The following is a 27,930-nucleotide window of genomic DNA, read 5'->3' as shown; positions in this document are numbered from 1 at the left end:
TTTTTATACTGGCCCCCCGTGGGAATCGAACCCACAACCCTGGCGTTGCAAACGCCATGCTCTATCAACTGAGCTACATCCCTGCCCTAGGCTGGGCCAATTGTGCGCCGCCCATGAGTCTCCCGGTCGCGGCCGGCTGCGACAGAGCCTGGATTCGAACCAGGATCTCTAGTGGCACAGTTTGCACTGCGATGCAGTGCCTTAGAACACTGCGCCACTCAGGAGACTCGTCACTGGAGATATGGGATCACACACCATCACATTATCATAACGCTTTTAATACAATGACCTACACTCCAGATCGCCAAATCAGACAATAGATGGTATGGCCATACTTGTCTGGAACACATCCATCTGTTTATGTCGTCATGACAAAGTGTAGATTTCGTTTAGATGTGCTCAATCTAAACAGAGTACCAAATTATTAACATTTACATTTACATTTTAGTCATTTAGCAGACGCTCTTATCCAGAGCGACTTACAGGAGCAATTAGGGTTAAGTGCCTTGCTCAAGGGCACATTAACGTCATTTAGCAGACGCTCTTAGCCAGAGCGACTCACAAATTGGTGCGTTCACCCTATAGCCAGTGGGATAACCACTTTACAATTTGGGGGGGGGGGGGGGGGGGGGGGTTAGAAGGATTACTTTATCCTATCCCAGGTATTCCTTAAAGAGGTGGGGTTTCAAATGTCTCCGGAAGGTGGTGAGTGACTCCGCTGTCCTGGCGTCGTGAGGGAGCTTGTTCCACCATTGGGGTGCCAGAGCAGCGAACAGTTTTGACTGGGCTGAGCGGGAGCTATGCTTCCGCAGAGGAAGGGGAGCCAGCAGGCCAGAGGTGGATGAACGCAATGCCCTCGTTTGGGTGTAGGGACTGATCAGAGCCTGAAGGTACAGAGGTGCCGTTCCCCTCACTGCTCCATAGGCAAGCACCATGGTCTTGTAGCGGATGCGAGCTTCAACTGGAAGCCAGTGGAGTGTGCGGAGGAGGGGGGTGACGTGAGAGAACTTGGGAAGGTTGAACACCAGACGGGCTGCGGCATTCTGGATGAGTTGTAGGGGTTTAACATCCAATTCTCCTTCAAGTACCATGTCACAATGCACTGTGTCTGTAGGATAACCGGACAGGCTTGAAGCTAATATTTTAATTAAATACCCATAAAGGTTATCAAAAGGGATGTTTATTCTGAGTGGATATTAGCCCCATTGTGAATCCATATTAAATGTGTGATTTCTTAAAAAATAAATGTGTTTGTTTTTAAAGAACATTTAGCCTGCAATTTAATTTGATGATTTTGTTTCCGTAATCCCCATTGTTTTCATGTAATTGTAACTCTACTTTTATTGCATAAAAAAAAAAAACTACATACAAACAATAATGCTGCAATGAAGCAGGAAGGCATGCACGCTAAGGGCTGTTCTTAGCATGATGCAAAGCATGTTCATTCTCATTCATTCTGATTGTTTCCCTCAAACGCCTTTGTTTAGATTTACATAATTGAAAAGGATCTCTGTGGTAGGCTAACAACCCATATAAATAGAATGAATATAACGGGCTTGGAACCTCTAACCCTGGCAATTCATTCTATTTCTATGTAACAACCACTCTATGACATTAGCAGCCATAGAGATAGAACGTGTTTCATCTTTATGATAGCAGTCTCAAAGCAAAACTGTATTAATTGAGATGGAATGTTAAAACCTTCTATGTAATAACCATTGAGATATTGTAAGCTATACGATAAAATAAAAAAACTGTCCCATATACTTTTTTTCTCTCATATTGTCTTGGTAAAATGTTAACATAAGTACTGGTTGTCTAACATCTAAATTATTATTAAGATAGAAGTCTCCTATCACTGCTTTCTACTATAATAGGCTACATTAACTTTCTTGACATTCCAAAGATACATTTAGTAAACATTTCCTGATGGTGGTTTCCACCTGCAGGATATCCCTCCAAGGTAAACAATGATGAGAGCAGCAGGTGAGTTACCAGGTAGGCCAAACACATCCATGAGTGCAGCCAAGACCCAACATCTGCTCCTGTGAAGGACTTGCTGGACCCCTCCACACTCCCAGGACAACCAGTTACCCAGACTTACCAGATATGTTGTATAATATTGTAACGGGCTGCAGCAGCATCACAGACTGTCAAATTCAACCTTTGTTGTCCAGTGGGAACCCCACTTTGAATCCAGTTTATAAACTGTGACTTACATTTTTCATTTCACATTTAAATCACTCTTAGTTGATAGTTTGGTTTACTGACTGAAATGACAAGGAATCCAGTCAACAGTCAGAGAGAGAAGGTCCATCTGCCTTTGAGGACAATCAGAAGTGTCCATCATGTGCCAGAGCATCAGCAGAGCGTCCCAAAGTCATCCCTAAATCTGCCCCCTCCCTCCGGTGTAAGGTGACAGGACTACTCATGTTGCTAGCTTATTGAATGGATGATACTTAAAATGTAACCCTTGCAATTGCCATGAATAAAAGCCTATGCCCATAGGTAATAACACGTCAAAACAAAACATTGAAATAAACGTTTCTTTAGTGTTGGAGAGGTAAAACAAACAGCTTGTGTAAAAAGAAAACTATACGTTTAATGAATAAAGTGAATGTTAATGAATGTTTCTTGCATGCAACTGAAGCCTGCAGGTTAATTGCTCCACCGAAGGAAATGGCAGGTTTAGCCTGCTTGGACCCAGGAGCAGCCAGAGAAGGTCATCAGAACAAGCCTAACTTCACCAGAACCACCATGTCTGAGGACACAGGGGGGAAGGTACCATGGTACATGACCCTACTACATGAGAAGGTTAATCATTTTATACAGATTGGTGGGGATCAGTCTGAAATCAAAACATCCATGTAGCCACTTTATTGATAGCCCAGATCTGATGGTTGTTAGCACTATGGTTGGCTCAGTGGGGTGTGCACCATATTAGAGGTTGGTATTGACTGTAGTTGTAGTATTGTAATCCCTCTTTTTACAGGAGCAGAACATACTGATGTTAGGTGAGCAAATCACTCACCTGTCAGAGTTTGAAGAGGAGTGTTTGAAGAAAGACCAAGAGATCTCTGGGCTTCAGGAGAAGCTGACAGAACTGATCATTTCTGGTAATGAGGATGTGGACAGAGGTCAGGGAGGAAGTAAGAACTTTTCTGCACTGTATAGTTCAGACTTCTGTGAGAGTATTTCAGCTCATGTACTGAACAAGTTGTGACTTTTGTTCATTTGATACGGTCTGATGGGTATACAGCCATATACTGATTACCACAGCAGTGCTCTAACTTTAACAGTACCATCTATCCCTCTGCCTTTGAACCCTCAAGGTTGACTAAAATGGAAACTTAAACAAAATGAAAAAGAAACAAAAAAGAAAGTAAAAACTAGAAACTTCAGGTTACAAGACTGTTCAAACTAAAACTGATACCAGATCCAACAGAGCACAGCACACGTCTAGAATTAAATATAAAAACCTGTCAAACTAAAATAAAACCAATAAAAAGCCTAAATTGTATAGAAAAAAAAAAGTGAAAATGAGGAACTGAAGTAACCTTGGTCATCTGACAAACTTCTCTGTGGGCTTCTTTGTATTGAAGGCGGAGTTGATAGTGCGTCTGTCAGAGGAGGCCAGGAATCTGAGGGAGGTGGAGAAGGAGGTGCAGGAGAAGAGCCAGCAGATAACCAGGCTAGAAGAGGAGCTCCACAGGCTGAGAGAGGCCAGCCCTGGGTGGGGTCCTGAACGTGGAGGGTTCGGAGCCCTGTTGGACAGAGAAGCAACTCACTCTGAGACAGAACACCAAGACATAGAGCATGAGGTTAACCCTTAGTTAACTTGGTCAGAGTTAGGAATGAATCATTTGATAACATTTGAAATTGATATAAAGACTGCACGTATTGTTACCATCTGTGTCACGACTGTCTGTGAGATGCGGTAAACGAAGTCAGGCGCAGGACACAGAACTCTCGGATACGTACTTTTAATACGAAAAGGATCCAAAAGGACACAGAAAATAACTCCACGCAGGGAGGAAATAACCCGCTCACAAAATAGACAACCGTGAAGGGGAAAACAATCACACACAAAGTACAGATGAGAGACGGGTAATATAAGGGAAACAATTAACATAATGACGAACAGGTGTAAACAATACAGACAAAACTAAACAAACACCGATAACATCGAACGGCAGTAGCTAGTACTCCGGGGACGACGAACGCCGAAGCCTGCCCGAGCAAGGAGGAGGAGCAGCCTCGGCAGAATCCGTGACAATCTGGTATAAGACCTAAAACTGATCTAATCTTGCATGGTGGCCTTGTCTGAGTCTTGGAACATGGCCTCAAACACAGCTCTTCAGATATACAGATAATGCTGTGGACAGTGAGGAGGAAGACAACAGAGTATCACTTACTGAACAGATGAGAGAAGTGGAGAGAACTTAGAGGAGGCCAGGAAGAATTATGTGATCTCTTCTGGTGTGTACAGACTTATCAACCATAGGTTTAGAACCCTAAACTGGGTGGTTGAGACCGTAATCCCAAATGTAACCCTGGCCCCATATGTACTTGCAGAGATCTGAGAGGATTGGATAGGTAGATAGATATTATCCCAATCAATACTGTATTTGTACTCTGCAGGTACAGTGAGTTCCTTGTGTAGAACTCTGTCCATAAAGGAAGGAGAGATGATCACTGCTAAAGGCCAGCAGGATGAGTTGAGACAGCAGCTGAAGGACCGGTTGGTCCAGCTACAGGCCATGTCCAGGAAGGTAGTGAAGAACAGGTTTTTCCAGCTACAGGCCATGTCCAGGAAGGTAGTGAAGAACAGGTTTTTTCCAGCTACAGGCCATGTCCAGGAAGGTATGCATTGAGTGTGTATATTTGTACATTAGGCTATATAGCTATATATGTGATTCAGACCTGGGTCAAATATGTATTTCAAATAATTTCAATACTACAGCTGCTCATGATTTAGCTCATGATAACAGCAGGCAGTGTTTGCACTTTTGGCACACTTCCGTTGTTTCCATTGTGCCTAGATCGAGCACACCTAAAGTCCTTTCAAATAAACTGTGAATGTGACTTTTCTATGAACTGCCTTTACTTTCAGTTATTTTAGTTCTTTACTTTCAGTTCTCCTGTTTATGTGTATAAGAAACTCGTGACAATGCTGGAGGAGGAGAGTGGAACTCGTGATAATGCTGGAGGAGGAGAATGGAACTCATGATAATGCTGAAGGAGGAGAATGGAACTCGTGATAATGCTTGAGGAGGAGAATGGAACTTGTGATAATGCTGGAGGAGGAGAATGGAACTCATGATAATTATCATTTGATAACTTTGTTTATACTCTACACTTCCTCTTAAAGAGACATGCCCATGGTTAGAAAGCCTAAATACTTTTCTGTTTGAATTCATATTCGGCTTATTATTTTCATGAACTGTGCTAGATAAGGCATTGGTTACACTTCTAGCAAAGTACAATTTCCTTCCAACTAAGATAAATAGTTTAACGTCCAAGCGAAAAAGTACCAATGTCACTTTTCAGGCTCATTAACACATTGTAAATAGATACTTTTACTGTTGGATATTTGGTTAACATTTAAGATTATTTCTGTTAGAAGTGTATGTATCTACCAAATGTGTAAGTGGTTGGAAACATGCCATGTTGTCTCAAAAAGTCACACTTGTTGAACCAATATAGCCTAGCTACGCTTTGTGTTCACCACCATGGAAGTGTTCATAACCCCAGGTTGAAGAGTGAAAAGCATTTGCATTGTTGTTTGTGAGAGCAAAGCTCTTTACAATAACAAAATATATACTGTATGAGCATCATCTAGTAAAATCACATGGAGGTAAAGGAAGGAAGATTCACACACACTGCGATTATGTTTTAGGTTTCTCACTGGAGCGTTCTCAGTCAACTAATAGGACTAAAATATTATCTTGTGTTACAAATTGGGATTAAAATGGATTTAATTTGGATTTTTTTGTCACAGTTTTACACCAAATACTCTAATGTACCCTGTGATTCTACTACAAGTTGTAGTCCAGGTGGAAGAGGAGTGTCCCAGAGGAAAAAGGAAGGAGCGGAGGTCAAAGGTTAGACTAGAAGCTCAGCCGAGCGCTGAAGCCCAGAGGATCCTGAGGAGAGAGGTCCAGGTCTGCCAGGAGACCATTGACTCTCTGAACCTGCAGAGCAACAACAGCCTAGTGGCTCTGGAGTAGATAAAGACCAGGGTATGACTGACCTCTCTCCTCATTCGTAGTCATCTGGAGTACAGACCAGGGTATGACTGACCTCTCTCCTCATTCGTAGTCATCTGGAGTACAGACCAGGGTATGACTGACCTCTCTCCTCATTCGTAGTCATCTGGAGTACAGACCAGGGTATGACTGACCTCTCTCCTCATTCGTAGTCATCTGGAGTACAGACCAGGGTATGACTGACCTCTCTCCTCATTCATAGTCATCTGGAGTACAGACCAGGGTATGACTGACCTCTCTCCTCATTCATAGGCATCTGGAGTACAGACCAGGGTATGACTGACCTCTCTCCTCATTCATAGTCATCTGGAGTACAGACCAGGGTATGACTGACCTCTCTCCTCATTCATAGTCATCTGGAGTACAGACCAGGGTATGACTGACCTCTCTCCTCATTCATAGTCATCGTCATTATGCTGTTGCCATATGCAACGATGTATTGACAAATTATGCAATAATGTTAACTTTACGTTTATAGATAGTGTATCAATCAGATACAGATCATCTCCTTCCAGTTTAGTGTAGGCCTTGGTTTCGGCGGTTTTCTCACTGACGTATTAATGTGTGGTTACACTGACAGCACTGACAAACTGCACTGAATGTTAAACAATTTAGAGCTGTTCATAAATGGTTGAACTACATAGAAGCTATCGGCACCTTTAGAAGGCTGTGTGGATAAACCTGGTTCCATCTACATTATTTATATCTATACTTTGTTGTTATTGTTTATTAAGTCATAATTAAACCTGGTTCCATGTCTTCCAACATGAGAGGCTGAGATTGAAGATCATCCAGGCTGTGCTCTCATCTCCTGGAGCCAAACAACCCCAGACTGAAGACAGTGATCAGACTCTTCTCCCCACTATGCAGGTACCTTTAGGGAGTAGTTTGATTTAACTTTAATTGAGCTTCATCCAGGTAAATGTTTACAGGTCAATCCATTACTAGGTAACAGAGATTTACAATAGTCCCTTATAGCCCATGTCTTATGTCTGATAGTAAAACTGTTGACAGATTGATTCAAGATTTGGTGATCTTGAAGTCACACAGCAAACTACAAGCTAAACATCTGTCAATTTACAATGTACCAGTCATAGAATAAAACGCAATATCTCTGTAGCCTATACCTTTTTATCAAAGTGCTGTGTTTACCTAGGCTTTTGGGTTTCATGTGTACAATAACTAAATATCCATCCAAGTAAATGTTTCCAGGTCAATCCATTACTAGGTAACTGAGAGATTTACAATAGTTCCTTATTTCCATTATCTTATGTCTGACAGCGCAACTGTTGACAGATTGATACAAAATTTGGTGATCTTGAAGTCACACAGCAAACTACGTTTTTACAAGCTAAAAAACAAATGTACAATGTACCAGTCATACAATCAAACTCAATATCTCTGTAGCCTATACTCTTTAACTAAAGTGTTAATCTAGGGTTTTGCAGTACAATAGTTTGTCATATATTCTTGGATCATATCATTTGTCTTAGCATTGATGACTTGATGAAGTAATATACCATACACATTTACTTATAAATATGTTTGAAATTCTTTTTACTCATAAAAACTATTCTGTAAACATATTTTTAAAACCTTGCCTTACCTTTTCAAGTTCTCACAGACAGCATTGATATTTCCTGATCTGGGGATGCCTATCAAATGGAATCAGTAATTAGTCAAACACAATGGGCTGCTTTTCCGGACAGAGATTAAGCCCAGTCCTTTTCAATGGAGATTCTCAATTTTAAGTGCTTTTTAGTCCAAGGATAGGCTTAATCTATGCCTGGGAAACTGGCCCATTAAATTCAAATTTCACAGCCAGAAGAGGTCACTTAGTAACACAATGTGATGAAAGATATTAATAGATTTCCAAACATACCTGTGTCAGTATTTGAGAGCCTATAAAAAAGTCAGATGTCCAATATTGTAATAAACCATGATGTTAACAAACAGTAGTAATCTAGACCATACCTGGGTTCAAATACTATTTAGGGTATTTCAATTACTTTCAAAGACATTTGGAAATAAGTATTTTGATATTTTTTATTTGAAAACACAAGTCATTGAATATTGGTCTGTATTTGGAAATACACTTCGAAAATTGTGGCATGTATTTATTAAATATATAGTATTTATACAAATATTTAAATACTCCCATGCAATTGAATCAGGTCTGTTAGGTATTTGAAATAATGTATTTGGAAATAAGTATTAGAAAATACTTTCGAATAGTAGTCTGTTTATAGGAAAGTATTTGAAAATACACTGAACAAAAATATTAACGCAACATGTAAAGTGTTGGTCCCATGAGCTAAAATAAAAGATCCCAGACATTTTCTATACGCACAAAAAGCTTATTTCTTTCAAATTTTGTGCACAAATTTGTTTACATCCCTGTTAGTGAGCATTTCTCCTTTGCCAAGATAATCCATCCACCTGACGAGTGGCATATCAAGAAGCTGATTAAACAGCATGATCATTACACAGGTGCACCTTGTGCTGGGGACAATAAAAGGATACTCTAAATGTGCAGGTTTGTCACAAAACACAATATCACAGATGTCTCAAGTTTTGAGGGAGCGTGCAATTGGCATGCTGACAGCAGGAATGTCTGCAAGATAATCTTATGTTAATTTCTCTACCATAAGCCACCTCCAACGTTGTTTTAGAGAATTTTGTCAAGATATCATCAACACTAAGAGAAAAACATGACATTGTGATTCTCTCTTCCCCAAGAAATCGTGTACATAAGCATTGTACTGATGTCACGACTTCCTCCGAAGCTGCCTCCTCTCCTGGTTCGGGTAGGCTTCGGCGTTCGTGGTCACCGGCCTTCTAGCCACTACCGCTCCTCATCTCATCATTCCATTTGTCTTGTCTATTACACACACCTGGTTCATATCCCCTCATTAGTACTTGTATAAGTGTTCCCTCTGCCCCCTTGTCCTTGTGTGGGATTGTTTATTGTGAGGAGAGTGCAGCTCGGTTGAGCTCCGTGTATTTTGTATTGCTGGGGTATTTTTCCCTGTGTGCCTGTTTGGTTCCAGTGCGCCTGTTTTGCGCACTGGACTGTTTGACGCATTTCTGCGTAACTCTGTATTCCGGAATAAATTCTGTATTATGTGATTTACTCTCCTGCGCCTGACTCCTTCAAATCACCCATCACAACTGAATTCACCAGCACCAGCTGCGTGCCTTGTGTTAATTCTACATTCCTTGATGAGCACAATGGTCTCATGAAATGCAAAGAGTGTACCAATTGTGATCCAGGTAAGAGTGGTCCTTTTATTTCAGCTCATGAAATATCGGACCAACACTTTACATGTTGCGTTTATATTTTTGTTCAGTGTAGATTTAATTTATTCCCGGTACTTGACCTCCTATGTGTTCACACGCGTGCATCAAAACAAGATAAATTAAATTGAATATAAATTAACTTTCATTTTCAGTCATTCTGCGGTTTGATAAAAACTCACTGGAGCGCGATCAGCACAGAGACTGTTTAAAGTGTTCTAGGCTCTCTTACAAAGATACAATGTTTGCTTTCCAGTCTTGGTGATGTTGTAATCTGTACATTTCCCCATGCTTCTGCGCTATAACCTTTAGCCCCCTCATACTCTGCTCTCTGGGGCACACGCTCCAAGCAGCTACTGTACCTGTATTATAACGCTAACTTACCAGTGTCATTTTTTGTGTCACGCCTGCTCCCGCTCTCGCTCCCGCTCCCGCTCCCGCCCCCTGGTGCTCGAGGACGCCAGGCTGCCCATCATTACGCAGACCTGTCACCATCGTTACGTGCATCAGCGACCAGTAATGAACAAGGACAGTGTGAGAGTGAGGCTATAGTTTTATAGCACTTTGACCATATCTTCATTGTCATCATAGCATTGATAACGTGAAGTAATAGAGAATACATCTTTTGTCATACGGCTGAAGTTCTTGACAACTCACCATTACTTACTTCCAAAACGAACACATGCAAGACGCTGTACCTTCTTCTGTTTCATTGTACATTGCTTGGTGTTTCCTCTAACTCTGATGATGCCTAATAGAAGGAAACATATTACTCAATAAAACATTTCAAGTTCAGCCCCAAAGTAGAACAATAACAACAACCGGTCAGCTAACCTTAACACAGTGACTGTTCAAAATGAAAATATGGACTCTTTAAAATGTACATGATATCAACATACCTCTACAGCAATTACTGTCACTGGAGAAAAAGTCACTGTTGTTGGACTTTTTTTCCTCCTTAGAATTACAAATCCTATTATTATTATTATTATTGCTATTAGGACTGATGCCGCAACAGCAATTATGATTCCAGTTTCTATTTTTGAGGATTGTGGTCCACATTCAGAATTGGACAAATGAGTTCCTGGTCTAAGTTCTTGAAGACCTAAGGATTTACACCTGTAACACATAATATAACAGTCTGAGAAACCAATCTGATCATTCAACTTTCCGTTTTATTGTAGATTTGTACTTTAGTATATTATTGTAGTCTTTGTCTTACACTTTTGATTTATGTAAACATATGTGAACTTACTTGGTGTGTGGCTGGCAGGATGTTAATGATCCATCTGAATAAGTATCACCAATGCAGTCAGCACACACAGTATCTGTAGATGTTGTTCCTGCACAAATACATGTTGAAATGTTAATTAAAAATTGCATTTAGTTTAGTACTAATTTAATTCCATTAACTGTAATGATTATTCACACTGAAGTTAACTTGACTCAAATGAATTATGACAACACAATTAGTATAATGAGTGAGACAGAATACCAACCTGTGTGGCTGATGTATTGACCAGGTTTACAGCTGCTGTGTCTCTGGGCTGCTCTACAACCATCCTTAGTTGGGTCTAGACAGTAGAACCCCTCCAGTGTCCCACAGACAGTGTCTGATGAAGGTCTACACGGCTGCTTTACCTTCAAACCCAAACCTATTGAGAAAACATTGTGTGTTATATCTGATGCAAAATATGAGACACATTTCATTCATACAACTGACATATCCTCATAGCATAACATGATGTCAGTGTTTGTGTCAGGGTTTCAGTGCAGACACACAGGACCACTCTTACCTGGATCACAGTTGGTACACACTTTGCATTTCATGAGACCATTGGGCTCATCAAGGAATGTAGAATCAACACAGGGCACACAGCTGGTGCTGGTGAATTCAGTACAATGCTTATAAACACGATTTCCTGCAGAAGAGAGAATCACAATGTCATGTTTTTCTGTTGGTGTTGATGATGTATTAATGTCTGGTGATTCATTTGATGTAAAGAGAGGGTCCTTACCTGGTGAACACATGGGACAACATTCATCCCCTATTCTGTACTCGGCTCTACCACATGCAATACAGGATCCAATGCTTTCAAGCACCAATATAATATTTATCTGGAAGTAGAGAAAACATACACTAATCACTCAAATTGAAACTGATGTGTATTCATAAAACTTACAGAACTAGTTAGGAAAATTCTAACAAATATTCACAATTCAAATATAATGTAATTATGTAGGACCATTTTAAACTGGCTTTTGTAAATGTAGTGGCATACTGTGAATTGAGCGTACTGTGAATTGAGCATACTGTGAATTGAGCATACTGTGAATTGCGCATACTGTCACACTTGTAGGCGATGTCATGGCTACGTTGGCTCGCTAAGCGCATGCGTAGAAACACGTAATCGGGTCTAACGGTCGTCTCGGTAGCTTAGTGGTTAAGAGCGTTATGCCAGTAACCGAAAGGTCGCTGGTTCTAATCCCCGAGCCAACTAGGTGAAAAGTCTGTTGGTGTGCCCTTGAGCAAGGCACTTAACCCTAATTGCTCCTGTAAGTCGCTCTGGATAAGAGCGTCTGCTAAATGACAAAAAATAAAATAAATAAAATATTCTGTACTCTGCTCTACCACATGCAATACAGGATCCAATGCTTTCAAGCACCAATATAATATTTATCTGGAAGTAGAGAAAATATACACTAATCACTCAAATTGAAACTGATGTGTATTCATAAAACTTACAGAACTAGTTAGGAAAATTCTAACAAATATTCACAATTCAAATATAATGTAATTATGTAGGACCATTTTAAACTGGCTTTTGTAAATACTGTGAATTGAGCGTACTGTGAATTGAGCGTACTGTGAATTGAGCATGCTGTGAATTGAGCATACTGGGAATTGAGCATACTGTGAATTGAGCATGCTGTTTGGTGCCAGGAATTTCTGTTGCGTGAAAAGAGAGCCTCATACAAACCATCCTGATCTCGCAAGTTTACATTCTGTTTCGCAGCATATAAGGCTAGTAAAAAGATGCCAAGCCACAAAATGTGCAAATCAGAAATGTTTAACTTACAGTCCATATCAAGGTTTCAAACTGTGCCATGGTTCCTCAATCCTCTCCAACTCACTGGAAGACCCACACACTGGATTTATGAAGTTCTTAGGAGTTTTGAAGTATCGAGATGAACTGACCTGTAGACTTAATGTATTTTAGTATGTATGTACTGTATAGTAAGAATAGCTATATTATATTCTGCTTAAATATTGCATACACTGCCCAGTTAATAAATACAATATAGTAATGTACGTTGGCTGGCCACCCTGAGTTATCAGTCACCACCATCAACGTGAATAAAACTGAACTAAATCATAAAAATATATAATGACCTTTCACTTAGTAAATTATGATATCTTGCTGAATTGAATCACTGAAAAAAACTGTGATAAGCTATTTATCAACTTTGAGAATTATGAAACAGAAATTGGAAAATGATTATTAGAGAATGGTGCCCTCTTGTGGTGACGTAGCCTTGTACATGGAGCAATGTCCGTTCTACCAAAGACAGTACAGTACAGTATGATGACAGACTTAAACTGCTTCACCAATAGAAATCCTCGATCACACTTGTAGGCGATGTCATGGCTACGTTGGCTCGCTAAACGCATGCGTAGAAACAGGTAATCGGGTCTAACGGTCGTCTCGGTTTGCACATGCGCAAACTGTCAACTCAAAGGCACTCCTTCGATATAAAGTTGTTTTTGACGAAAATGAAAACGTGTCAGTTTGTCACTTTCACGAGGTTGGAGTAATAAAATGTTCAACTACTTAAGACATTGGCTCCAATCTAGGTTGTGCCTTTAGTTTTCGAGAAAATGTACAACTAAGGAGGAATTTATCAATTCTCTAATTGATTTCTCAAACCCCAAACCCCGGCCTGGGGCCTCATTTATAAACCGTGCATATGTACAAAATAGACCCCAAAACATGCGTGTGCCAGTTTTCCCGCAAAAGTTGGCATTTATAAAAACTGAACTTGACATGAAAATGTGCTCATCTTCCTACAAACTAGACAATGCCTACGCAAAGTTTCTAGTGGTTGAAGTATAGTTTGGAAACAGGCAAGTAGACTAGTATTTTGTACAAATGGGAGATATGATGGACAGGCTTATTCATAACAATAAACAGCTTAATAACGAGATGCAATCATTTGCCATTAGTGAGAAGAGAGGAAATCTACTTTGCATTTAAAGATAATTACTAATAGGCATCTATTTCTTAGGCAATTATTTATAAATGTTGTGTTTTGTATTGATTGCTGTGTCATTTTACATTGTATTGGTTGTTGTATCTCAATTGCTTGAGGATCTGTTCTCTCCACCCCCTTTCATCTGCACTGATGGGTCAATACTTGACAGTTGAAATCAATATGGTTGATGAAATCATCATTAGGTTGATTTTTGTGTTTGCTTTTCATGTATAGTGTAATTGCTGTTTATTGATGTTCATGCAGGGCTCATCTGCGAAAGAGACCATGGTCTCAGCATGACTCCCTGCTTAAATAAATGTGTTTTTATTTAGTTCTATGATCATTGCATAATGAATCCCTCACCTTTTCTGTGATCTTTTCATACTCACGATGTAGCATAGGCCTAGAACAAGGAAGCCATTCATCCAATTTCTCATTTAATTGGACCCACTTCACAGTAGCAAATAGAAATGCTTTTTCAAGTATTTTGCTCTATACCATCGATCCGGAGCGCAGTTTATTAACGGTGGAAAAGGTGGTTGTATAGTGCATTCGGGAAAGGATTCAGACCCCTTGACTTTTTCCACATTTTGTTACGTTACAGCCTTATTCTAAAATTGATTTTTTTCCCCTCTCATCAATCTACACACAAACCCCCATAATTACAAAGCGAAAACAGGTTTTTAGATGTATTACAAATAACAAACAAGGGAGTGCTCCTAATCTCAGCTTGTTACCTGTATAAAAAGACACCTGTCCACAGAAGCAATCAGTCAATCAGATTCCAAACTCTTCACCATGGCCAAGACCAAAGAGCTTGTTGAGAAGGTGACAACAGTTGGTGCGATTATTTGCAAACGGAAGAAACACAAAATAACTGTCAATCTCCCTCGGCCTGGGGCTCCATGCAAGATCTCACCTCATGGAGTTGCAATGATCATGAGAACGGTGAGGAATCAGCCCAGAACTACACTGGAGGATCTTGTCAATGATCTCAAAGCAGCTGGGACCATAGTCACCAAGAAAACAAGTGGCGCAGTGGTCTAAGGCACTGCATTGCAGTGATAGCTGTGCCACTAGAGATCCTGGTTTGAATCCAGGCTCTGTCGTAGCCGGCCGCGACCGGGAGACCCACGGGGCGGCGTACAATTGGCCCAGCGTCGTCCAAGGGAGGGAATGGCCGGCAGGGATGTAGCTCTAAAAACCAATTTAACCTTGCGCAATACCCTAGATGCAGTTGCACCCCTAAAAACGAAAAACATTTGTCATAAGAAACTAGCTCCCTGGTATACAGAAAATACCCGAGCTTTGAAGCAAGCTTCCAGGAAATTGGAACGGAAATGGCGCCACACCAAACTGGAAGTCTTCCGACTAGCTTGGAAAGACAGTACCGTGCAGTACCGAAGAGCCCTCACTGCTGCTCGATCATCCTACTTTTCCAAATTAATCGAGGAAAATAAGAACAATCCAAAATTTCTTTTTGATACTGTTGCAAAGCTAACTAAAAAGCAGCATTCCCCAAGAGAGGATGGTTTTCACTTCAGCAGTGATAAATTCATGAACTTCTTTGAGGAAAAGATCATGACCATTAGAAAGCAAATTACGGACTCCTCTTTGAATCTGCGTATTCCTCCAGGGCTTAGCTGTCCTGGATCTGCACAGCTCTGCGAGGGCCTGGGATCGGGAGAGACACTTAAGTGTTTTAGTACTATATCTCTTGACACAATGATGAAAATAATCATGGCCTCTAAACCTTCAAGCTGCATACTGGATCCTATTCCTACTAAACTGCTGAAGGAGCTGCTTCCTGTGCTTGGCCCTCCTATGTTGAACATAATAAACAGCTCTCTATCCACCGGATGTGTACCAAACTCACTAAAAGTGGCAGTGATAAAGCCTCTCTTGAAAAAGCCAAACCTTGACCCGGAAAATATAAAAAACTATCGGCCTATATCGAATCTTCCATTCCTCTCAAAAATTTTAGAAAAAGCTGTTGCGCAGCAACTCACTGCCTTCCTGAAGACAAACAATGTATACGAAATGCTTCAGTCTGGTTTTAGACCCCATCATAGCACTGAGACTGCACTTGTGAAGGTGGTAAATGACCTTTTAATGGCGTCAGACCGAGGCTCTGCATCTGTCCTCGTGCTACTAGACCTTAGTGCTGCCTTTGACACCATCGATCACCACATTCTTTTGGAGAGACTGGAAACCCAAATTGGTCTACACGGACAAGTTCTGGCCTGGTTTAGATCCTACCTGTCGGAAAGATATCAGTTTGTCTCTGTGAATGGTCTGTCCTCCGACAAATCAACTGTACATTTCGGTGTTCCTCAAGGTTCCGTTTTAGGACCACTATTGTTTTCACTATATATTTTACCTCTTGGGGATGTTATTCGAAAACATAATGTTAACTTTCACTGCTATGCGGATGACACACAGCTGTACATTTCAATGAAGCATGGTGAAGCCCCAAAATTGCCCTCGCTAGAAGCCTGTGTTTCAGACATAAGGAAGTGGATGGCTGAAAACTTTTTACTTTTAAACTCGGACAAAACAGAGATGCTTGTTCTAGGTCCCAAGAAACAAAGAGATCTTCTGTTAAATCTGACAATTCATCTTGATGGTTGTAAAGTCGTCTCAAATAAAACTGTGAAGGACCTAGGCGTTACTCTTGACCCTGATCTCTCTTTTGACGAACATATCAAGACTGTTTCAAGGACAGCTTTTTTCCATCTACGTAACATTGCAAAAATCAGAAATTTTCTGTCCAAAAATGATGCAGAAAAATTAATCCATGCATTTGTTACTTCTAGATTAGACTACTGCAATGCTCTATTTTCCGGCTACCCGGATAAAGCACTAAATAAACTTCAGTTAGTGCTAAATACGGCTGCTAGAATCCTGACTAGAACCAAGAAATTTGATCATATTACTCCAGTGCTAGCTTCCCTACACTGGCTTCCTGTTAAGGCAAGGGCTGATTTCAAGGTCTTACTGTTAACCTATAAAGCGTTACATGGGCTTGCTCCTACCTATCTTTCCGAGTTGGTCCTGCCGTACATACCAATACGTACGCTACGGTCACAAGACGCAGGCCTCCTAATTGTCCCTAGAATTTCTAAGCAAACAGCGGGAGGCAGGGCTTTCTCCTATAGATCTCCATTTTTATGGAACAGTCTGCCTACCCATGTGAGAGACGCAGACTCGGTCTCAACCTTTAAGTCTTTACTGAAGACTTATCTCTTCAGTAGGTCATATGATTGAGTGTAGTCTGGCCCAGGAGTGTGAAGGTGAACGGAAAGGCTGGAGCAACGAACAGCCCTTGCTGTCTCTGCCGGGCCGGTTCCCCTCTCCACTGGGGTTCTCTGCCTCTAACCCTGTTGCAGGGGCTGAGTCACTGGCTTGCTGGTGCTCTTTCATGCCGTCCCTGGGAGGGGTGCGTCACTTGAGTGGGTTGAGTTACTGACGTGATCTTCCTGTCTGGGTTGGCGCCCCCCCCCCCTTGGTTTGTGCTGTGGTGGAGACCTCTGTGGGCTATACTCGGCCTTGTCTCAGGATTGTAAGTTGGTGGTTGGGGATATCCCTCTAGTGGTGCGGGGGCTGTGCTTTGGCGGAGTGGGTGGGGTTATATCCTTCCTGTTTGGCCCTGTCCGGGGGTTTCTTCGGATGGGGCCACAGTGTCTCCGGACCGCTCCTGTCTCAGCCTCCAGTATTTATGCTGCAGTAGTTTATGTGTCGGGGGGCTGGGGTTAGTTGGTTATACCTGGAGTACTTCTCCTGTCTTATCCAGTGTCCTGTGTGAATTTAAGTATGCTCTCTCTAATTCTCTCGTTCTCTCTTTCTCTCTGAGAACCTGAGCCCTAGGACCATACGTCAGGACTACCGGGCATGATGACACCTTGCTGTCCCCAGTCCGCCTGGCCTTGCTGCTATTCCAGTTTCAACTGTTCTGCCTGCGGCTACGAAACCCCTACCTGTCCCAGACCTGCTGTTTTCAACTCTAAATGATCGGCTATGAAAAGCCAACTGAGAGACCTGAGCCCTAGGACCATACGTCGGGACTACCGGCCGTGGTGACTCCTTGCTGTCCCCAGTCCGCCTGGCCTTGCTGCTATTCCAGTTTAAACTGTTCTGCCTGCGGTTATGGAACCCCTACCTGTCCCAGACCTGCTGTTTTAAACTCTAATGATCGGCTATGAAAAGCCAACTGAGATTTATTCCTGATTGTTATTTGACCATGCTTGTCACTTATGAACATTTTTGAACATCTTGGCATGGTTCTGTTATAATCTCCACCCGGCACAGCCAGAAGAGGACTGGCCACCCCTCATAGCCTGGTTCCTCTCTAGGTTTCTTCCTAGGTTTTTGCCTTTCTAGGGAGTTTTTCCTAGCCACCGTGCTTCTACACCTGCATTACTAGCTGTTTGGGGTTTTAGGCTGGGTTTCTGTACAGCACTTCGAGATATTAGCTGATGTAAGAAGGGCTATATAAAATAAAATTGATTGATTGAGTTGGTAGAGCATGGTGTTTGCAATGCCAGGGTTGTGGGTTCGATTCCCACGGGGGGGTATGAAAAAAAAAAAAAAAAAGTCATAATGTATGACTTACACTAACTGTAAGTCGCTCTGGATAAGAGCGTCTGCTAAATGACTAAAATGTAATTGTAACACACTACGCCGTGAAGGACTGAAATCCTGCAGCGCACGCAAGGTCCCCCTGTTCAAGAAAGCACATATACAGTGGGGGAAAAAAGTATTTAGTCAGCCACCAATTGTGCAAGTTCTCCCACTTAAAAAGATGAGAGAGGCCTGTAATTTTCATCATAGGTACACGTCAACTATGACAGACAAATTGAGGAAACAAAATCCAGAAAAGCACATTGTAGGATTTTTAATGAATTCATTTGCAAATTATGGTGGAAAATAAGTATTTGGTCACCTACAAATAAGCAACATTTCTGGCTCTCTCAGACCTGTAACTTCTTCTTTAAGAGGCTCCTCTGTCCTCCACTCGTTACCTGTATTAATGGCACCTGTTTGAACTTGTTATCAGTATAAAAGACACCTGTCCACAACCTCAAACAGTCACACTCCAAACTCCACTATGGCCAAGACCAAAGAGCTGTCAAAGGACACCAGAAACAAAATTGTAGACCTGCACCAGGCTGGGAAGACTGAATCTGCAATAGGTAAGCAGCTTGGTTTGAAGAAATCAACTGTGGGAGCAATTATTAGGAAATGGAAGACATACAAGACCACTGATAATCTCCCTCGATCTGGGGCTCCACGCAAGATCTCACCCCGTGGGGTCAAAATGATCACAAAAATCCCAGAACCACACGGGGGGACCTAGTGAATGACCTGCAGAGAGCTGGGACCAAAGTAACAAAGCCTACCATCAGTAACACACTACGCCGCCAGGGACTCAAATCCTGCAGTGCCAGACGTGTCCCCCTGCTTAAGCCAGTACATGTCCAGGCCCGTCTGAAGTTTGCTAGAGTGCATTTGGATGATCCAGAAGAGGATTGGGAGAATGTCATATGGTCAGATGAAACCAAAATAGAACTTTTTGGTAAAAACTCAACTCGTCGTGTTTGGAGGACAAAGAATGCTGAGTTGCATCCAAAGAACACCATACCTACTGTGAAGCATGGGGGTGGAAACATCGTGCTTTGGGGCTGTTTTTCTGCAAAGGGACCAGGACGACTGATCCGTGTAAAGGAAAGAATGAATGGGGCCATGTATCGTGAGATTGAGTGAAAACCTCCTTCCATCAGCAAGGGCATTGAAGATTAAACGTGGCTGGGTCTTTCAGCATGACAATGATCCCAAACACACCGCCCGGGCAACGAAGGAGTGGCTTCGTAAGAAGCATTTCAAGGTCCTGGAGTGGCCTAGCCAGTCTCCAGATCTCAACCCCATAGAAAATCTTTGGAGGGAGTTGAAAGTCTGTGTTGCCCAGCGACAGCCCCAAAACATCACTGCTCTAGAGGAGATCTGCATGGAGGAATGGGCCAAAATACCAGCAACAGTGTGTGAAAACCTTGTGAAGACTTACAGAAAACGTTTGACCTGTGTCATTGCCAACAAAGGGTATATAACAAAGTATTGAGAAACTTTTGTTATTGACCAAATACTTATTTTCCACCATAATTTGCAAATAAATTCATTAAAAATCCTACAATGTGATTTTCTGGATTTTTTTTCCCTCAATTTGTCTGTCATAGTTGACGTGTACCTATGATGAAAATTACAGGCCTCTCATCTTTTTAAGTGGGAGAACTTGCACAATTGGTGGCTGACTAAATACTTTTTTCCCCCACTGTACAGGCCCGTCTGAAGTTTGCCAATGAACATATGAATGATTCAGAGGAGAACTGGGTGAAAGTGTTGTGGTCAGATGAGACCAAAATTGAGCTCTTTGGCATCAACTCAACTCGCCGTGTTTGGAGGAGGAGGAATGCTGCCTATGACCCCAAGAACACCATCCCCACCGTCAAACATGGAGGTGGAAACATTATGCTTTGGGGGTGTTTTTCTGCTAAGGGGACAGGACAACTTCACCGCATCAAAGGGATGATGGACGGGGCCATATACCATCAAATCTTGGGTGAGAACCCCCTTCCCTCAGCCAGGGCATTGAAAATGGGTCGTGGATGGGTATTCCAGCATGACAATGACCCAAAACACACGGCCAAGGCAACAAAGGAGTGGCTCAAGAAGAAGCACATTAAGGTCCTGGAGTGGCCTAGCCAGTCTCCAGACCTTAATCCCATAGAAAATCTGTGGAGGGAGCTGAATGTTCGAGTTGCCAAACGTCAGCCTCGAAACCTTAATGACTTGGAGAAGATCTGCAAAGAGGAGTGGAACAAAATCCCTCCTGAGATGTGTGCAAACCTGGTGGCCAACTACAAGAAACGTCTGACCTCTGTGATTGCCAACAAGGGTTTTGCCACCAAGTGCTAAATCATGTTTTGCAGAGGGGTCAAATACTTATTTCCCTAATTAAAATGCAAATCAATTCATAACATTTTTGACATTCGTTTTTCTGGATTTTGTTGTTGTTATTCTGTCTCTCACTGTCCAAATAAACCTACCATTAAAATTATAGACTGATCATGTCTTTGTCAGTGGGCAAACATACAAAATCAGTAGGGGATCAAATACTTTTTTCCCCTCACTGTATATATATATATATATACATACACTGCTCAAAAAAATAAAGGGAACACTAAAATAACACATCCTAGATCTGAATGAATGAAATAATCTTATTAAATACTTTTTTCTTTACATAGTTGAATGTGCTGACAACAAAATCACACAAAAATTATCAATGGAAATCAAATGTATCAACCCATGGAGGTCTGGATTTGGAGTCACCCTCAAAATTAAAGTGGAAAACCACACTACAGGCTGATCCAACTTTGATGTAATGTCCTTAAAACAAGTCAAAATGAGGCTCAGTAGTGTGTGTGGCCTCCACGTGCCTGTATGACCTCCCTACAACGCCTGGGCATGCTCCTGATGAGGTGGCGGATGGTCTCCTGAGGGATCTCCTCCCAGACCTGGACTAAAGCATCCGCCAACTCCTGGACAGTCTGTGGTGCAACGTAGCGTTGGTGGATGGAGCGAGACATGATGTCCCAGATGTGCTCAATTGGATTCAGGTCTGGGGAACGGGCGGTCCATAGCATCAATGCCTTCCTCTTGCAGGAACTGCTGACACACTCCAGCCACATGAGGTCTAGCATTGTCTTGCATTAGGAGGAACCCAGGGCCAACCGCACCAGCATATGGTCTCACAAGGGGTCTGAGGATCTCATCTCGGTACCTAATGGCAGTCAGGCTACCTCTGGCGAGCACATGGAGGGCTGTGCGGCCCCCCCAAAAAATGCCACCCCACACCATGACTGACCCACCGCCAAACCGGTCATGCTGGAGGATGTTGCAGGCAGCAGAACGTTCTCCACGGCGTCTCCAAACTCTGTCACGTCTGTCACGTGCTCAGTGTGAACCTGCTTTCATCTGTGAAGAGCACAGGGCGCCAGTGGCGAATTTGCCAATCTTGGTGTTCTCTGGCAAATGCCAAACGTCCTGCACGGTGTTGGGCTGTAAGCACAACACACACCTGTGGACGTCGGGCCCTCATACCACCCTCATGGAGTCTGTACTGACCGTTTGAGCAGACACATGCACATTTGTGGCCTGCTGGAGGTCATTTTGCAGGGCTCTGGCAGTGCTCCTCCTGCTCCTCCTTGCACAAAGGCGGAGGTAGCGGTCCTGCTGCTGGGTTGTTGCCCTCCTACGGCCTCCTCCACGTCTTCTGATGTACTGGCCTGTCTCCTGGTAGCGCCTCCATGCTCTGGACACTACGCTGACAGACACAGCAAACCTTCTTGCCACAGCTCGCATTGATGTGCCATCCTGGATGAGCTGCACTACCTGAGCCACTTGTGTGGGTTGTAGACTCCGTCTCATGCTACCACTAGAGTGAAAGCACCGCCAGCATTCAAAAGTGACCAAAACATCAGCCAGGAAGCATAGGAACTGAGAAGTGGTCTGTGGTCACCACCTGCAGAACCACTCCTTTATTGGGGGTGTTTTGCTAATTGCCTATAATTTCCACCTGTTGTCTATTCCATTTGCACAACAGCATGTGACATTTATTGTCAATCAGTGTTGTTTCCTAAGTGGACAGTTTGATTTCACAGAAGTGTGATTGACTTGGAGTTACATTGTGTTGTTTAAGTGTTCCCTTTATTTTTTTTGAGCAGTGTATATATAAAACACTGGGATATAACCCAAACAAAAGAGCGAGGCGTAACCTCTACACAATACACAGGACGAGACCCGTAAACAACTAGAGCACAATACACGGTCCTCAAGAGACCAACGGACATGGGACAATAGTCGACAAGGACAATGGGTAACTGAGGGCACATACTAATCAGGGGGTAAGGGAACCAGCTGTGTGTAATGAGACAAGACAGTCCGGGGTTGGTGGTAATGATCCACGTCAGCGACGGCTAGAAAGCCGGTGACGTAGACCTGGTGAACGGAATGAGCAGCAGTACCGGTGAGATCCGTGACATTTCCACAGCCACCCCGGAATTTTGTTAAATTCCACACTCCTCAAAAGGCTCATCCCCCACGTCCTCTGTCATCTCGGAGAGAGTATTTATTCGGGCAACTGGCCGGATATACAGTGCATTCGGAAAGTATTCACCCTTGAGATGTTTCTACAACTTGATTGGAGTCCACCTGTGGTAAATTCAATTGATTGGACATGATTTGGAAAGGCACTCACCTGTCTATGTAAGGTCCCAAAGTTGACAGTGCATGTCAGAGCAAAAACCAAGCCATGAGGTTGAAGGAATTGTCCATAGAGCTTCGAGACAGGATTATGTCGAGGCACAGATCTGGGGAAGGGTACCAAAAAAATTTCTACAGCATTGAAGGTTCCCAAGAACACAGTGGCCAAACTGAGCAATCGGGGGAGAAGGGCCTTGGTTAGGGAGGTGACCAAGAACCCGATGGTCACTCTGACAGAGCTCCAGAGTTCCTCTGTGGAGATGGGAGAACCTTTCAGAAGGACAACCATCTCTGCAGCACTCCACCAATCAGGCATTTATGGTTGAGTGGCCAGACGGAAGCCACTCTTCAGTAAAAGGCGGAAGCCACTCTTCCCCAAATACAGGTGTGGCAAGCTGGTTTTCCCAGGCATAATGGGGCCCATCTCGTCCAAAAAGTTGACTCAAGTTTGCCAAAAAGCACCTGGATGATCATCAAGACTCTTGGAAGAACGTTCTATGGACAGATGATTCAAAAGTATAACTTTTTGGACGACATGGTTCCAGTAACGCCTGGCGATAACCAAACTCTGCATTCCACAGTAAGAACATCATACCAAAGGTCAAGCATGGTGGTGGTGGTGTGATGGTTTGGGGATGCTTTGCTGCCTCAGGACCTGGACGACTTGCCTTAATAGAAGGAACCATGAATTCTGCTCTGTATCAGAGAATTCTACAGGAGAATGTCAGGCCATCCGTCTGTGAGCTGAAGCTGAAGCGCAGCTGGGTCATGCAGCAAGACAATGATCCAAAACACACAATCAAGTCTACATGAAAATTGCTAAAAAGCAACAAATTGGAAGTTTTGGAATGGCCTAGTCAAAGTCCAGACCTAATCCCAATTGAGATGTTGTGGCAGGACTTGAAACGAGCAGTTCATGCTTGAAAACCCACATGTCAATGAGTTAAAGCAGTTCTGCATGGAAGAGTGGGCCGAAATTCCTCCACAGCGGCGTGAGAGACTGATCAACAACTACAGGAAGCATTTGGTTGGAGTCATTGCAGCTAAAGGTGGCACAACCAGTTATTGAGTGTAAGGGGGCAATTACTTTTTCACACAGGGGAATTGGGTGTTGCATAACTTTGTTCATGAAATAAATATGTAATTGTTGTGTTATTTGTTCACTTATGTTCCCTTTATTTAATATTAGGTTTTGGTTGAAGATCTGATAACATTCAGTATCACAAATATGCAAAAGTAGAGAAAATTAGAAAGGGGGCAAATACTTTTTCATAGCACTGTAAATAATAGCAAATGATCGCATCTTTTTATTAACCTGTTTATTGTTATGAATAAGCCTGTCCATCATATCCCCCATTTGCACAAAATACTAGTCTACTTGCTGGTTTTCAAACTATACTTCAACCACTAGAAACTGTGCCTACGGATGGTCTAAAGTTTGCGAGAAGGTGAGTACATTTTCACTTCAAGTTCCGTTTTTTAAAATGGCAACTTTTGCGTGAAAACTGGCGCAAGCATGTTTTGGAGTCTAGTATGTACATATGCACGGTTTATAAATGAGGCCCCAGGTTTGTTTGCTCTGTTTCACAAGCGTTCTCGGAAATCTTGCAATGTTCCGCGTCTGGATATAGACACTCGGTGGTTCTACCCCCACAGCAGAGCAAAGAACAAACAGTACAGCCAGGCAAAGTCTGGGCTGCTGACTGGTGATCATGTGATGTTGTGTTACTTATATTATTTTGCAGTGGAGGAAAAAGTACTCAATTGTCATACTTGAGTCAAAGTAAAAGATACCTTAATAGAAAATGACTCAAGTAAAAGTGAAAGTCACCCAGTGAAATACTACTTGAGTAAAAGTCGAAAAGTATGTGGTTTTAAATATACTTAAGTATTAAAAGTAAATGGAATTGCTAAAATATACTTAAGTATCAAAAGTAAAAGTATAAATCATTTAGAATTCCTTATATTAAGGAAACCAGACGGCACCATTTTCTTGTTTTCTTTTATTGCGGATAGCCAGGGGCACACTCCAACACTCAGATATAATTTACAAACGAATGTATGGAGTAAAAAGTACATTATTTTCTTTAGGAATGTAGTGAAGTAAAAGTTGTGAACCATAAAAATAGTAAAGTAAAGATACCCCCAAAAACGACATAAGTAGTACTTTAAAGTATTTTAACATAAGTACTTTACACTGCTGTTAGTAATTTTTTTAAGTTACAAAAAAGCAAGCTTTAAATAATAATGACAAGGCGATAGCTTTTTATATTTCAAGAAAAGTGTAAATTCGAGTGACTTCAGTAGCGCAATTTCAAATAAAAACCGAGTTATCGGGAGAGTCACCTGAGGCAGAACAGACATTGAAAACAAAAGGGAAAGAACAACCGTGCGTGGGTCTGCCTATTCGTTGTAGTAAAATTACACAATCATTCATCAAGATGAAAAGATGTCAGTCTTAAAGTTAGGCTACATCACGGAACATGTAAAGTAGGCTATTTCTACGTAAACACATATTTATCTTACCCCAGTGTAGGGCCCTGGACTAACTTTACTTTCACGATCAGCGTCTTGCCAGGAACAAAACATTTAATTTCCGGAATTTTCAAAATAAAAGTCCCCCCACGTAATAATACAAACGTGTCAATAACCTGTATTTATTCATTACAAATAATTGTCTAAACATAAACAATGATTAATATTTTTTCATATTTAAGTGACATTTGCAATAAATGTGGGTTTTAAAACATGTTCCAAGGTCAAATAAATCCCCCAATGCAAATCACTGTGTATGAAATACATATTGGCTTACAGAGCAAAAACTATTTTAGGTGCCACAGTAAACAATTGTTGGGAATACTAAGTAGGGTTTGTAGAATGTACATTGAACGAAAATATAAACTCAACATGCAACAATTTCTAAGATTTTACTGAGTTACAGTTCATATAAGGAAATCAGTCAATTGAAATCAATCCATTAGGCTCTAATGTATGGATTTCACATGACTGAGAATACAGATATGCATCTGTTGGTCACAGATACCTTTAAAAAAGTAGGGGCGTGGATCAGAAAACCAGTCAGTATCTGGTGTGACCACCATTTGCCTCATGCAGTGCAACACATACCCTTCGCACAGAGTTGATCAGGCTGTTGATTGTGGCCTGTGGAATGTTGTCTCACTCCTCTTCAATGGCTGTGCGACGTTGCTGGATATTGGCTGGAACTGGAACACGCTGTCGTACACGTCGATCCAGAGTATCCCAAACATGGGTGACATGTCAATGGGTGACATGTCTGGTGAGTGTGCAGGCCATGGAAGAACATGGACATTTTCATCTTCCAGGAATTGTGTACAGATCCTTGCGACATGGGGCCGTGCATTATCATGCTGAAACATGAGGTGATGGCGGCGAATGTCACGTGACAATGGGCCTCAGGATCTCGTCATGGTATCTGTGCATTAAAATTGCAATCGATAAAATGCAATTGTGTTCGTTGTCCTTAGCTTATGCCTGCCCATAGCATAACCCCCCCCCCCCCGCCACCATGGGGCACTCTGTTCACAACGTTGACATCAGCAAACCGCTCGCCCACACGAGCCATCTGCCCGGTACAGTTGAAACTGGGATTCATCCGTGAAGAGCACACTTCTCCATTTTGCCAGTGGCTATCGAAGGTGAGCATTTGCCCACTGAAGTCGGTTACGAAGCCGAACTGCAGTCAGGTCAAGACACTGGTGAGGATGACGAGCACGGAGATGAGCTTCCCTGAGACGGTTTCTGACAGTTTGTGCAGAAATTCTTCGGTTGTGCAAACCCACAGTCTCATCAGCTGTCCAGGTGGCTGGTCTCAGACGATCCCGCAGGTGAAGAAGCTGGATGAGGAGGTCCTAGGCTGGCGTGGTTACATGTGGTCTGCGGTTGTGAGGACGGTTGGATGTACTGTCAAATTCTCTAAAACGACGTTGGTAGAGAAATGAACATTCAATTCTTTAGCAACAGCTCTGGTGGATATTACTGCAGTCAGCATGCCAATTGCATGCTCCCTCAAAACTTGAGACATCTGTGGCATTGTGTTGTGTGACAAAACTTTACATTTTAGAGTGGCCTTTTATTGTCCCCAGCACAACGTGCACCTGTGTAATGATCATGCAGTTTAATCAGCTTCTCGATATGCCACACTTTGGCAAAGGAAAAAAATGCTCACTAACAGGGATGTAAACAAATGTCTGCACAAAATTTGAGAGAAATAAGCTTTTTGTGCTTAAAGGAACATTCTGGGGGGGAGGGGGGTTATTCATTAACATACCTCTGTAGGGCTTTGTGTCTCTTGAAAAGTCCTCTCTGGAAAGGTACAATAATTAACATTGAGACAAAAACTAATTTAGAAATTGATAATATACACTGTATGGCATTGTCATGATATTTAAAACATTCTTGTGTATTTAATTGTAGTCATCTTGTGTGCTCTAGTACTGGTACTCCTGTATATAGCTCCATTCTTGTGCATTTTATTTTAATCCTTGTGTTACTGTTTGTATTAATTTTTTCTTTCTGCATCGTTTGGAAGGGCTCGTAAGGAAGCATTTCACGGTAAAGTCTACACCTGTTGTATTCGGCGCATGTGACAAATAAAATGTAATTTGATTTAGTGCTGGAGATTTCTCACTTGTTCATAAAGGCAATTAAAACAATAAATGAAAATGTACAATTCACCAAAATATTCTCACCAGATATAGGTGTCACGAGAATTTTGTTATCTCAATGGTTGAAGTCAACTACTTCTTAAATC

The 27,930-nt window shown here is 42.1% G+C and overlaps 2 protein-coding genes across 2 annotated transcripts in view; both read right to left on the bottom strand.

The window, feature by feature from the left end:
• Positions 1-27,930, bottom strand: part of LOC311148027 (tumor necrosis factor receptor superfamily member 5-like) — a 120,731-nt gene that overhangs the window by 56,694 nt on the left and 36,107 nt on the right. The gene's annotated exons all lie outside the window — the stretch shown is intronic.
• LOC311148179 (tumor necrosis factor receptor superfamily member 14-like) lies at positions 1,903-11,961 on the bottom strand (the record flags this gene model as incomplete). The annotated part of the gene is made up of 12 exons (XM_084185063.1): positions 1,903-3,764; positions 7,016-7,143; positions 7,876-7,924; positions 8,152-8,171; positions 9,951-10,051; positions 10,224-10,317; positions 10,466-10,685; positions 10,822-10,909; positions 11,066-11,221; positions 11,363-11,488; positions 11,585-11,706; positions 11,897-11,961. 7 exons carry the CDS (start codon positions 11,959-11,961, stop codon positions 10,276-10,278), a joined length of 819 nt encoding a protein of 272 aa, XP_084041189.1. The 3' UTR covers positions 1,903-3,764; positions 7,016-7,143; positions 7,876-7,924; positions 8,152-8,171; positions 9,951-10,051; positions 10,224-10,275.

This window comes from Coregonus lavaretus (assembly GCF_964263955.1).
Source record: "Coregonus lavaretus genome assembly, chromosome: 20".
In the NCBI taxonomy this organism is placed as follows: Eukaryota; Metazoa; Chordata; class Actinopteri; order Salmoniformes; family Salmonidae; genus Coregonus; species Coregonus lavaretus.
The sequence above is the reverse complement of the archived record's forward strand: the minus strand, read 5'-3'. Positions and strand labels throughout refer to the sequence as shown.